This window comes from Drosophila mojavensis, unplaced genomic scaffold, assembly GCF_018153725.1.
Source record: "Drosophila mojavensis isolate 15081-1352.22 unplaced genomic scaffold, ASM1815372v1 contig_74, whole genome shotgun sequence".
In the NCBI taxonomy this organism is placed as follows: Eukaryota; Metazoa; Arthropoda; class Insecta; order Diptera; family Drosophilidae; genus Drosophila; species Drosophila mojavensis.
In genome coordinates this window covers 8647943-8661518 of record NW_025318899.1, presented here as the reverse complement: position 1 = coordinate 8661518, position 13576 = coordinate 8647943, and the positions used below count along the sequence as shown (strand labels likewise).

The 13576-nt window shown below is 44.4% G+C and overlaps 1 protein-coding gene across 2 annotated transcripts in view; it reads left to right on the top strand.

Moving 5' to 3' along the window:
• Positions 1 to 13576, top strand: part of LOC6581835 (junctional adhesion molecule A) — a 92184-nt gene that overhangs the window by 46735 nt on the left and 31873 nt on the right. For both annotated transcript variants that reach the window (XM_002007521.4, XM_032730875.2), the window contains exon 3: positions 11051 to 11271. In XM_002007521.4, coding sequence (XP_002007557.2) covers positions 11051 to 11271 — 221 coding nt within the window. The remainder of the gene's footprint in view (positions 1 to 11050; positions 11272 to 13576) is intronic.

Genomic DNA, 13576 nt, shown 5'->3' with positions numbered 1-13576 from the left:
TAAAGGGAGCTTCGCTAGGTGCTGCTTTGGCTGCATGTTGGTTGCTGCATTTGCTAACCGTAAACTGCGCATTAGTGTGATTGCATAACATTTGCACACATGCACCAAGAGAGAACGAGAGAGCGAGAGCGAGAGAGAGAGAAAGCGATAGAGTCACACGCGAGCTGCTCGTAAGCAAGCTGAGACCCCTAAACCAAAAGCGAACCGAAACCAAAATCCTTATGTATGTTCAGCTGCTGCGGCTACGTGCTGTATCCAGTATTCAGCATCCAGATGCACAGTGCTGCGCGCATGGATCCCTTTCGAAAAGTTTGCACAGTAGCAACAACAACAGCAGCAACAGAAGCAGCTGAAGCAGCACCCACAAATTTTCAGCAAACCAGCTCACAGTTGTTGATAATTTAAGCCGGAAATTTCAAGGAAGGAGCTCGCACGTAATAGTTAAAACAAGAGATATGTGGACATATACCTACAGACGCATAAGAACACAGAGCCACACACACAGCCACACACACACACATCGACAGCAGTAAATTGCAATTACAAGTGCAATGCAACATGCAACAGCAACGACAACACCAAGAGCAACACCAACTGTAATCAAAGCAACAGAAAAAATTTTGTGCACAGAAAAAAGTGTGGAATGCAATTATGGCTAGGAGACAATTGGGCTGGATGGTTGCTAGGACTGGCCCAAACAGCACATAAAGGCATATACAGTCACTTGCTGCAGTTTACGTACAGGCGGAGCCGAAAGTAAACTTTGCTCGGCTGTTATGCAAACCGAAAATGAAATCATTGTCAATTCATAAAACCCAACAAAAATGTAACAAATTGCATTTACATATGCAGCAGCAGCACACACATGCACACACATACACGCATGCACTCATGCACACAGCTGCAGTCGGTCATTACGTTGCCCATTATGCTTCATTTGTAGAGGCGCCGCTTGACACACATACCAGCTGGGCTGCTGGGACGAGGCGTGGCAGCTGTAGGTGTCAGACTGATGCTGGCTAAGCCCCAGCAAGCATGTCGTCCATTTAAGATGACAGCAACAGCAGCAACAGCAACTGCAACAGCTAACCCATTGCAATGGGCCAAGCACAATCCAGTTGCGGTCAAGTGTGTGTGCAAACATATGGCAGCCACTGTAAGAATGCCAGCTTTAGAGCTGTCCCATCCTGACCTTGTTTTTACGCTCGAACGTAATTGACATTTATTAATTGGAAAACAATAATTTTGGTCTCTGCTGGCGCCAAAAACTGGCAGCTGCCAAGCCAACCTACAGAATGTCTGTACGTATGGCTGTGTGTGTGTGTGTGTGCGCGTGTTGCATGCCACTCGCTTGTTGCTGAATGATTTATGAGCACCTAGCCGGGCTGCAAGTACTGCGCTGCTTATGCGGGCACCGATTAAAAGCCGACAACAGCAGACGGTCGGCGCTGAAAACTTTTGCTGGCTGTGCGCTTGCTGCCCATTAAAAGCTGTCAAATTTTAATGTTTTACATGGCAGGCTCAAAGTGCCAGCCGAAAACCAACACGAGCAACAACATAATCAGCCCCTGCCCTAACCCCAGCCCCAGCCGCAGCCGCCTGTTCCGGGCACCTGTCAGAGCCGTGGACAGACGTGGGAGACAGCACTCTATCTCTATCTAGCCGTGGCCCGACCGTATGTTGAGAGCACATAGTTTGCCCGAGCCTAAGGCGTCGGGTGTAGTCGCAGTCGAGCGCAGTTGGGCGCTTTAAAATAGTTGCCGTGTGTCCTTGGCTAGTGCGGGCTAACGGGGCGTATGTGTAACAGAATCCCAACACGCGATAAATTCATTAAAGAGCTCGCATAGCAACTGAAATCTGGCTGACATGTCTCGCGGGCAACGTAAAATACCCGAGTGCTTGCACACACACACACACACACACACACACGCAGGAGGAGTACACAAGCCACACGCACGGAGGAGCACACACAAAAAGGCATTGCATACTTTCGGGCACGTTTATAGATTAACACATTTTTACTGCTGAATGTACTAATAAGGCAAGCATTTCCACTTTGAGTTGCCCCCAGGAGGCATATAGCCGCACATACGCGCACTCTGTCGGCAGTGGCTGCTCGCTATCTCCCTCAAATGCACAAACACACACACGTGCTGGTCTGTGTTTGCTGTATACTTTCAAAATTTATAACGCCAAGTAACAATGGGGACTGGCAGTAGGCAGCAGGCGGGAGGCAGCAGGCAGGAGGCAGCAGGCAGGAGGCAGCAGGCAGGAGACAGCAGGCAGGAGGCAGCAGCACCGGCCAGGTGTAGGAAAAATGTTAACAAGAGCAAATAACGCGAAAATATTTCATACACTGCGCTGCGCTGCGCAGCCCAGCCCAGCCGAGCCTCGACCAAGCCCTTACACAGCCAGCCAACCATCCAGCCAGCCAGTTAAATGGCAAACCTTGAGGGAATTCTGGCAGTCGTGCCTGCTGCTGCTGCGCAGTTGTTGTGATTTCAAGTCTGGCCGTCGAGCGCTGGTTGTGCACACACTCAAGCACACACACACACACACACTGGCCAGGTGGCTACGTGCCTGGCACACGGTACGAGAACGCGCCAGCTGCTGCTGCCGCTGCCGTTGCCACTGCCTCTGCAGCTGTTGCCCTTCAGTGGCAACGACCACGGCAGCGACTCGTATCTGATTCGACAGGGGCAGCGCAAATAGCAAATAATCCAAGTCGACTTGTAATTACCTCTGCATGCTGTACATTTATTTTTCTGTTTTGTGTGCTTTAACTGTTTTAGTTTTCTTCTCACTCGTTTGATTAAATTGCTGTTTAAATATTTTCTACGCTTGTTGCTTTCGTTTGCCATTAGAGCCAGCCCAATCTAAAACTTTCATGTGAAAAAAAAAAATACAATTAGAATTTTATGTGGTTTTCAAAACTATATTTATAAATAATTTAATAAAAGCATGTTTTTCAATTAGTAAATACTTTATAAAAGAATAATCAATGAAAAAATTCTATTAGAAATTTGGTAATAAAAAATGTATAGAAAAACACTTAAATAGTAAAAAAAAAAAGTTTATGAATTTGGTGAAACATTAATGCAGATTATATAACTTTAATCCAACCCGAAAAAACGAATAACAAATATTTTAGAAAATAACAACAGAATTGTGAAAGCATAGCACAAAAGAAAACACAAATATCAAAAATGGATTTCTAATTTAATTAAAAATAAGTTTGGATAACCTAAAGTAATTAAAAATTCTTTTAATGTGTTTCCCAGTTACCGATATTTTTTTTAAAGATTAATAGAGCATATATATAACTTTAATGGCTGTGGGTATAATTGTGAATATGAATATGAAAAGGCGAGTTATATAAATCATTTGCAACCATTAAGCTTCACATTTGCAATTCATTTGCCCTTCATTTGGCTTGAAAATGTTAATGTTAATGAACGCTATTTCGAGCACAGTCAAGGGAGGGGGAGCTAGGTGGAAAAGGGAAAGAAATAAATAAATGTGCGAACTATAAATTGAAATCTGAAGCAATAAAAAGTGTTTGCGCAGCAGCTAGGGAAAGTGTTTATTAATGCATTGATGCACGCATAAAAATCTCAATTTAATTCAATCGATTTGTATTCGCGTGACTCGGGAGCTGCGATAATCCTGGAATACAAATAGCAAATTGCATGCGCTGGCAACTTAAGCTAACGGCAACAAATGCGACGAGTCCTCGGCAGGAGCAGCCGTCTCGTCCCACACAGCAAAATTGTCTGATGAATTTGCGCAATTCAAAACGTGACTGACGCAATGATTGTACACGTTACAGCTCCGACTCAGACTTGAAGTGGAAGCCATAACTAAGTGGCACTATGTAAGTGAATAGCAGAGACCAACGACATCTGCCGGCAGAGCAATGTATATGTATGTATGTATATGTATCTGTGTGTGAACTCGTTCACTTAGGCAAACACATGAGTCAAGCTCGCACACACGAGTAGTTGGCACTTTTAAGTCATTTTCTCGATTCGTACTCAATTCGAAATGCGACCATCAACTCGAATGGCCACTCAATCAAACTAAAGAAAAGAATCAGCTGAAGCAGCAGATGTAGCTCCGCTTCTAGACAAGGATTAGCTCTGCTGGTGTCCTTTTGCCTCGGCACTTGCCTCAAGTTTGCGCAGGCAGCACGCGTACGGCAAACATTTCTGACTCTGTTCTTTAAAACAAACCAACGCGACCACGCTGCATATGACAGAGGCAGCGGCCAGGTGATTTTGATTGGCTTGTCAATCGGGGTGTGCAAGACTAGAGAGTGGGCATGGGACATATGACATATCATAGTTAATAAGATTAGGGTATTTAACTAACTACGTTCGATATACTTGATATCATTTGGGACTTAATACATTTGTATAGAACATTCAACTAATGTGACTGTAAGCAGCTTTAGAAGACCTTGTGATTGAAGCATATGATCAAGTCATTGCTAGCTAACTTTGCTGAGTAGCTCTTTGCATACCAGGCAGTTATATAAGCGCTGTTAAATGAGTATATGCTAAGAGTAATAATTGCTTTAGTCTATATTCCAATTCCATGCCAAATGTTTTTGAGCTTGTATAAATAAAACTTTCTCCAGCAACTGCTACTCCCACCACTGCCCTACTTACAGGGTATTCTTCAGTCTGTGCCAGCAAACGGCGTGGGCAGCTCTTAAAGTGCAAGCCAGTCACATCGACGCTGATTGCACGTTTTGCGGATTTGCCAGCGAATTCGTGACAGACAAAGTGAAGCTTTTGCTAAGCCATTACACGCCTCGTGTCGCGTCGCAAAAATAAAAAAATAAAAAAATGTTCGAAAAAAAAAGGGAAAACGAAAATAAATAACAAAAATTTGTTGTTCTTTTTGTACATTTCAAACTCCATTTGAGGCAGACGTCAAATCGTTGACGCGAAAAGCGCGACATGTGCGAAATCTTTTTTCTTTTTGCTGCAGATCGATTTTATTTTTGGGGATTCGGGGCTTAGCCGGGTCCCGGGCCTAGTTCCGAATGTGCAGGCGTTTGCCATATTGTAAATTATTTAAAAATGATTTATTGTAAGTTTGTTTACACTTTGCCATGCGGTTGCATTTGGCAGCAGCTGTGTGCTGTTGTAAATATTTCATAGCTCGCTCACTCGCTCGCCCGCTTGCAAGCAGCAAGAGCGAAAAACCAGAGCACAAATTCTATTGTGTTTTCATTTGAATTTAATATTTTATATTGCTCTGCAGCCCAGAGGAGCAGCAGCAGGCAGGCGAAAGGCGGCATAGCTGAGAGATGCCCTATAGAAAAACTTGATTTAAACTAAAATAGGGCCAGGCAAGGGAATGCAGTTGGCTGCACTGCAATTCGACTCATGAGCTATTGCTATTGATATATACCCTATATAGCTACTGTTTGCAGGGTATCAGAGCAACAACTGCAACAGCTATATCAGAAATTGCAATCGCAATCGCCATTAAGTTTGCCTTCTGCGGTTTGCAGCTGCTGCAAATACGCAAGTGTGAGTGTGTGTCTGTGCGTGTGTGAGCTAGTATATGTGTGTGTGATTGTTTTTGAGTGTTGTGACATGTCACTTGCATGGCCTGCAATTAAAAGTTTAACTATAAATGCCTACAATGCGGTTTTGACTGTTTGCCAACAAGATGTTGTCCTTGTCATAGATTGTTGCTGTTGTCGTTGTTGTTGTTGTTGTTGTTGCTGCTGTGATTGATTAAGTTTAATAAATAATACAAGACCACATGACACCTGGCAATCAAAGAAGCAGCTAACGAGAAGACAACTTTAAAATATATGTATATGTATTTATGTGTATATTTATTTCGGGGTCACGTCTCCTCCCTGGCGGCCGATAGACATCAATTGTCAGTTGAAATGACCCAAAACCCAAGCTGGAATTTATGTGCCACATGCGTAGCAAATTGTATTTGCCAAAATCATTGCCGCAACTATAAATTCAAGTTTTCAGGCCGAAATGCCGATCTGCTGCCCGGACCCAAATATTAACGCACGCAATTAAAATTCGACAGCATCAACAGAAAAAAAAGAGCGAAAGGAGAAAAAAGTCTCAGTGCCAAGTGACATTTTGAAACGCCATTTGTGACCCTTTTCCAAGCGATTGAATTGAATCCTGTCTGCCGAGCACAAAATAAAAGGAAGAAAATAATAATGTTGAGATGGGAAAGTGCGTGCCGGAAAATGGCAGCAGGAGGCTGAGTGAAATACGAACAGCGTGTTTGCTGTAGATTGCTATTCCAGTTGCCATTGGAGGGCCCTGGGATTACTGCTTCTGATTGGAAAATCTATGATGATCATTAATAAAAACAAGTGGACATTGTCGAAAATGCCAAACAATAACCGAAAGGGCCAGAGACCTACCGGCTCTAATCAGGCTATCACGTGGCCAAACTCGAATGCAGATGCTGCTTATTATCATCAGGCTGTACTTGAGTCTGTCGAGTCCCTGGTGTTGTACGGCTGCCCGGCATCTTATGCATTGTACTACGCACCACTTCAGTCTTTGTAAATATTATTTTAATATCATGTCAGCCAAGCAGATACTCCGAAAATGCCCTCACACACATGCACACATACTCACTCACACACACAGACATGTCGTGAGACTTGGCTTTCTTCGAGACATGAATGCTTTGACTTGTTGTTGGCTCTTTGCTGGTTTCTTGCTGTTTTCATTCCGTTCCAAACTTTGTGCAACAAACAATGCTTCATTATAAGCTTCAGCGGTAAGGCCAGAGGTGATAAGCCCTGCCAGATGCAGGCAGTCAGCCAGCCTTTCTACCCAGCCAGCCAGCCAGCCAGCCAGCGAAGCAGTCAAAACCAGGCAACTTCTTGTAGAGTAAACTTAATTTTATGTTTTCAGCTTTCACAGCCTCATACAGCACTTATACACACACACGCATACATGCATACACACACACACATGACACTTGCTTGTACTTTGTATTAAATTTTACGAATATTTCATATATGAGTTATGTGTGAGTGTGTGCGTCTCTCTCTATCTCTCTCTCTCTCTCTCTCTCTCTCTCTCTCTTGTGTGTGTGTGTGTTGGTGTTGCCTGGCTGTTGTTCTTGTCTTGTGTCGCATCGTATCGCATGTTTTGTCAGCCGAAGTGGCTATGCAAAGACAAACAAACTAAAACAACAACAGCAGCAGCGAGAAGAAGAAGACCAACAACAGCAACAAAAGCATTGCTCAAAAATGTTGTCAATCAACGTTACGGATAACAAGTTACACAAAGACTCACTCTAAAGAGAAAGGCTGAAATTTAGCCGAATACCAAAGGGCTCGGAGCTCAAAGGGTTTTCGAATGCCATTAAAAACTGCACACCAATATTCTTAAATTCTTAATCAAGTTCGTTTAAGTATTTTACCAGCATTTAAGATATTTGTACATTCAATAAATGATGCATTACTGGTTTACGTAAAGTAGTCAGTGAAGACTATCTGAAGTGGATTTTAAATGGTGCTAAATGCTTGGAAATGTAGAAAATGTCTTTTTTTTTTTTTTTTTTTTTTTTTTTTTTGCATAGATTTAAATGTGTAAACAATTGAATTTTCTACAATTGTTAAAGAGATTCAAAATGTTTAATTTACTTCTGAATGCAATTTCGACTTATTTTAGAAATTAATCATGCGAACAGTTGATGCACATTCCGATTGAAATGATTTAATGAAGGACATTCAAATTAATCAACGCTGAGCTGTGAATAAAACAAATATGACAGCTGTGCAGTCAACCCGAACTGAACCAACTGCTGGACTCGCCCACCCACCCACTCACACACACACACATGTCACAGTAGCCACATTTCAATTTTCGCTGTGTGCCATGTAATTTGCTTGGATAATTTATATGCATGCCGCGCGTATAGAAGATGCTCCCACAACAGGTTCATGCACAGGTTCAGGTTCAGTCTCGAGTGCGAAATGAAATAAATTTTGCAGCATCATTTAAGCTTAATTAAGACGGCAGCCGCAGCCGCAGCCGGCGAAAGGCAGCATTGTTCGCTGAATGAGGGCGTAGAATGTTGGCAACAAAAGCCGCGCAATGCATTGCGCAGCACATAAATAAATAAGTAACTGAGTGGTTGAGTGGTTAAGTGGTTGCCAACAGTGGCAGCCACCGACGGCGACGTCGCTGTCGCTGTCGACGTCAACGCCAAGGTGCCGACTGCGTGCCACATGCATACGCGAGTGGCAATCAGCGCGCCGTCCAGTTTAGCTTCAATGACAGCCCATCGAGCAAAGCTGCGAACAGTCTGTATTTCCAGTCGACTCATGTTGCCACGCATAAAACTACTTAGACAATGTCAAAAGGCATCATTATTCATGCTAGCGTGCGTGGCTGTAGCAGTAGGACCAGCAGCGCACGTACAGTCCCCGCACGATTCTCCAGTTTCCATTCTCCATTCTCTGACAGGACAAGCCAATTCCAATCAGAATAGCGCTCGTCATGTTGCATTAGTGGGAAATTAATGGTGCGAGGACTCGGCATGAGCCCAATAGCAGCTCAACTATTGACGCCTTATGTTGATTTTTAATTACCCATACACACACACAGGCACAGCTACATCCAGATGCAGACAGAAGATATCAAAGCCAATGAAGTGTGCCGAAAAACAAATTCAATGCCATAAAACACACCCAATAAGCAGGCAATTAGTAGGCACCAAATTCATTGAGCTACGGGTTCAAAGTGTTACACATTAGGTATGATTTTAGTGAAACAGGATCAAATTCCACAAAATTACCCAAGTTGCTTGTGGCTGGCAAATTAAGTGGCTGCCTTCGAAATACCCTTTGATGCAAGGGCAATGAATCTTCAGACATTGCCTTCAAGAAGCATGAGAGCAATTTGAACAGTCTTGCGAAACTTGATGCTGCTATCACACACATGCATAAATATGCCTCCTACTCGGCAGGGTATACAAAATATGCCAAAAATATCGGCATGAAAATTACAAAAGTTTTCTTAATTGCTCCACGCAGTCGTTGCGTCCATTCCCGTTGCGTTGTCCTCTCAAATTAAACGCAAGTATGCAAAGTCATTGTATGAGAAGCCCACTGGCCCACCCACCATTCAGGCCAACCAGCCAGCCCACCAGCCAGTCAGTGGGCGTGCACAGCCTGCGTAATGATTAAGCAAACACTCAATCACCCCTTCCCAAACAGCACATTCAATGCCATTCCACACACACACACACATACACTTTCTCACAGAGGCCTGAAATGAAGCACATTCAGCTGGGGCAATTGAATTTTTTTTTTTGTTATTGCCTGCGCATATTGCCCAACAGCTCGACGGCTTGGCTTTAAAGCTGTTGCATGGTTGTCTGGGAGATTTTGCAAAATACGTAGCATACTTTTATGGGCAGCAAAAACAAAAAAAAAAGATGAAAAACTCTGCTGCAGTTTTATTAATAGTGAATGCAATATTTACAGAAAATTTGTGCAATTTTCTGTGCAATGGGTATTAAGCGTATTAAGCTTAAGCGTCTATCGTATGCATGCCACGCCCACGGAGGCGGCAATACATGCATACAAATGCGCGTCATATGCTGGAAACCTTTTGTTTAATGAAGCCGAAGTTGAGAGCGGCCATAGATGTCTCTGAATAAGTAAGTCTGTGCGTGTGTATGTATGTGTGACTAAAGGCGTGCATGTGGAAAAACAGCTTTCGAATGAATGCAAGTTTTAATCCTTGAAATATGATTTGAGTGCAAATATTTTGCATAACCATGAGCTCAACTCTGCCATATAGACACACACATGCAGTCACTTGCGGTTCGCCTACATGAGTGTGGTATGCATGAGTGTAAGTGTGTGTGTCTGGTTGTGGATTTTGCCTGCCTCGTGATGTAAGCAGTGACACAATTTCATTTTTCTTATGCGTGTATGTCCGTGTGTGCACTTGTACTTGCCAACCGCAAACACTTCACTCGCTTGAAGCCTGCCCTCCATGCCTGGGCCAGACGAGCAGCCCCCTGCCTTGACTTCCCCTGCCGTTGCCGCTGCCTACCCTGGCGCATATCCCATTTTCATTCCCTGTGCGTTCATTTTTGCAGCTGCTTGCGGTTTTGAAATGCATTTGCCCCGGCATTCGCTGATGCCCTTTCAGTGGTTCAGTGGTTCAGTGGCTCAGCGGTTCATTTCTAAATTGAAACTAAAGAGTTGCCAGTGGCTGTCCAACCACGCCCAACGGTCGACGGCCGACGGTCGACGGGCAGCTGGCTTAATGAACAAAGTTTATCTCTGTCGCACTCTCTAAGCCGATGACAAAAGTCAAGCTGCAGCCTGGCGAGGCTGACGAGTGCTGTCGAGATATAAAGTGTGTGGCCATGCAGAGGCTGTGACATTTTGATTTTTTCTGAATTTTCACCTGATGCGTGCTTCTTATTTATTTTTTGCTGTCGCTCGCTGCTAGCAAATGTCGCACGCTGAAAAGTTGCTGCCACAACATTTTTTTTGCTCTCTTTTCTGCACTTTTGTCAACGAGCTTTTAATATTTTCTGACGAGCGGCGGAAAAAACTCACTCGGACTTGCATATAGCACGAAAAAAAAACTGGAGAGTCTCAGTAAATGGAGACATTTGATATTTCCCAAAACTTTTTGGCTTATGAACTTAAAGGCAAATTCCGAAATATTTTCATTTTTTCTCTATTTTTTTCTTTTTTTAACCTAAAATGTTTCGTGTAGCCAACAAAAAATTGGTCAAAAGTGCATTTATGTGGGTTTTCATAAATATTTTGTATATCAGCTTTGCATCTGACATACAAAAATGGGAAAAATCCCAAACGGTCAAATGAATTATTAAAAACTAGGCTTTAGGGCGTATGCGTGATATTTGTTTACATATTTAAAAGCGCTGCGCAGCAAAGCTCTTAATAACTATAAACTGTGTACACACAAATAAAATTTGATCAATTTCTAATTAGTCAGTGAGAGATATTAATTGAATTTGATTTTGCCCTGGCAACTCGTTGCAGATATGACAAATGGCGGCGTGCATGGACCCATCGAGGGCTACAACTCGCTGGATGAGCTGGCTACGACGCCGTCAGGACTGGCCACGATTCCCACCGCCGCCTACACGCATCCCAAATGGATGGAGCCATATTTTGATCCCTCGACGCCCCGCAATGTCACCGCCCTCATGGGCAAATCCGCGTATCTCAGTTGCCGCGTGCGCAATTTGGCCAACAAAACGGTGAGTGCCAACAACTAACAGCTAGAAGCAGCAGCAGCAGCAACAGCAGCAGCAGCAGCAGCAACAGAAGCAGCAGCAGCAACAGCAACAGCAGCAGCTAGATGGCTAAAACTTTTCGCCTGTTCGTGACGATCCGCTTCAGCCTCTAAAGTTTTTTGACATTACCCGCCCCCCATCCGGGCGATGTGTGTCGCTGACGCCCATCCAGCCGGCTGCCACGCCCACCAACTGTTTGCTTATTCTCAGCTTCGCCCAGCTCGCTCTGGCTGCTTTCGTAATTGTTGACTTCGTTGATTTGCCAACCTGGTCGACAGACGCGTTGCCAGAATGTAATTCCCCTAGCATGACTGCGAAATTTTTAATTAGTTACACGCCCAGCCCAATTTGTTGTTGTGTTTTTTTTTTTTTTTTCTTATATTCTTATTTTTGTATTGTCTGCGACGTGCCGAGCTGTGCGGGGCTGCGCAAAAAGACCTTTTCTTGATGGCAGCCTAGAGTGGGAGAGGTCGCGTCCTGCGTCCTGCGCCCTAAGTCCGTATTAAGTTGTTTTCTTTTTAGAAATTTAGAAATTGTTTCATTCAGTTCTGCTGTAAGCGGCAGACTGTTATTGCAATTGTTTCCTTTGTTTATCTGCTTTAATTGCGCCCTGCCACGTTGTATCATCTATTTAAGAGACAGCCTGCCAAGCCGTAGCTCCCAAGGCAACCTGCTGCTGCTGCCGCCTGTTGTGAGGGGGGCTCCAGTGGGCACTGATCGACTAAGACTGCTAGCTACACTACTCAACAAATATGTGAGACTGTAGATGTATTACAGTTATGAAAGCCAAAGGATCGCTCAGTAGGACCAGCTAGGGCTGTTCATAGAATTGCTTCAATATGCCTCTCAGTGCTTTCAGTTTAGTTTCTGATGATGATAAAGATGATATATGATAAAGGCATTCTATGAAATATTAATTACTACCTCGTTTGCTCCTTTGGAATATATATTTTGAGTAAAGTGTAAGTTATGAAATGGAATGAAATGTCTGACTGTCAGAGATGCCATCTGTGCGTGACAATTTTTTATCGGCGCCTCTCAGAACTTTTTTAATATGCGTAACAGACAAGTTTATGAATAATTAGGCAGCGAAAGTGTTGCGCAGTGCGATTAATCATTGGAGTCCCCCAAAGAGCGGCACGTGCCCGCTGCCCGGGGTGCACAGCAGGGCAGTGGCACAGCCAGACAGAGCCGGGAGCTGGGTGGGAACAAGTGCTTGCCGAAAAGATTCGAACGCTCATTAAGAAACAATGCGTCGCACGCGGTGCTAAGGCAAACAAACAGGGCTTCAAATGCCAAAAACCAACAAACTTTGAGCACACGCGCTGAACTACCGAGCACTTGACATAAATGCGCCAACGGCAAGAGCAGCCAACAGCAGGAGTAGTAGCAGTAGGAGAGGAGCTGGAGGAGCAACAGCAGCGGAGCAAGAGTTTGTGGCACCCAAAAGGACTTGCAGCATGCAGCAACTTTTAATTTCTTGGCAACACACAAAAGCGTCGAGTGGAAGTTGCCACACGTCAGCGACTAACTGCTGTGGGCGGTTGGCTCTTTTTGGCGGCCCACGCCCATTGGAGCTCACGCCATCACGCTGCCACGCCACACTGTCGCCCCCTGCCACAAAACACTTGCAATTGCATTTAAGCGCGAAATTATTTAAACAATTTCGTGAAAATTGCACTCGCCACACGCGTCAACAGCACTTGGCGCAGTCCGAGCCGAGAAAACCAAACAACAAACCGAAACGAGCTCAGCAGGACATGTTGGGTGTGCTTCGATGGCTGTGTGTGTGTGTGTACTTAAAGGGGGGAGTAGCATGTCTATGTGTGTGTGTGTTGCAGCAGAGGCGTTGCTGCTAATATGCCAGAGACTGGGCATAGAAGCAAAGGGGAGCTGCGTGTACTGGGACATTGTCAGGCGATGCGTGTTTTGTTGCAGTTGTTGCTGCTGCTGCTGTTGTTGTTGTTGTTGTTGTTGTTGATGGAGCACAGCGTGCACTTGTTAATTACACTTTAATTTGTTGCGTAAAATGTTTGTTTAATGGCAGCCCCTTGTCGACATGTTTTTCACACTTTTATACACTCATTGCGGTCCATATGCGTCGCACAAAGCTGCCGAACCGACAGTCCGCCAAGTGGCTCCAGCTTGTTCGGTGTGCGTGTGTGTGTGTGTGTGTGTGAGGCTCGCCATTGTTTAGTGTGCAACAACATTTCGTATAATTAAACGCACGCACCAAAATTTGCCACGCCCCGTGAGGCGTGAGGGGACT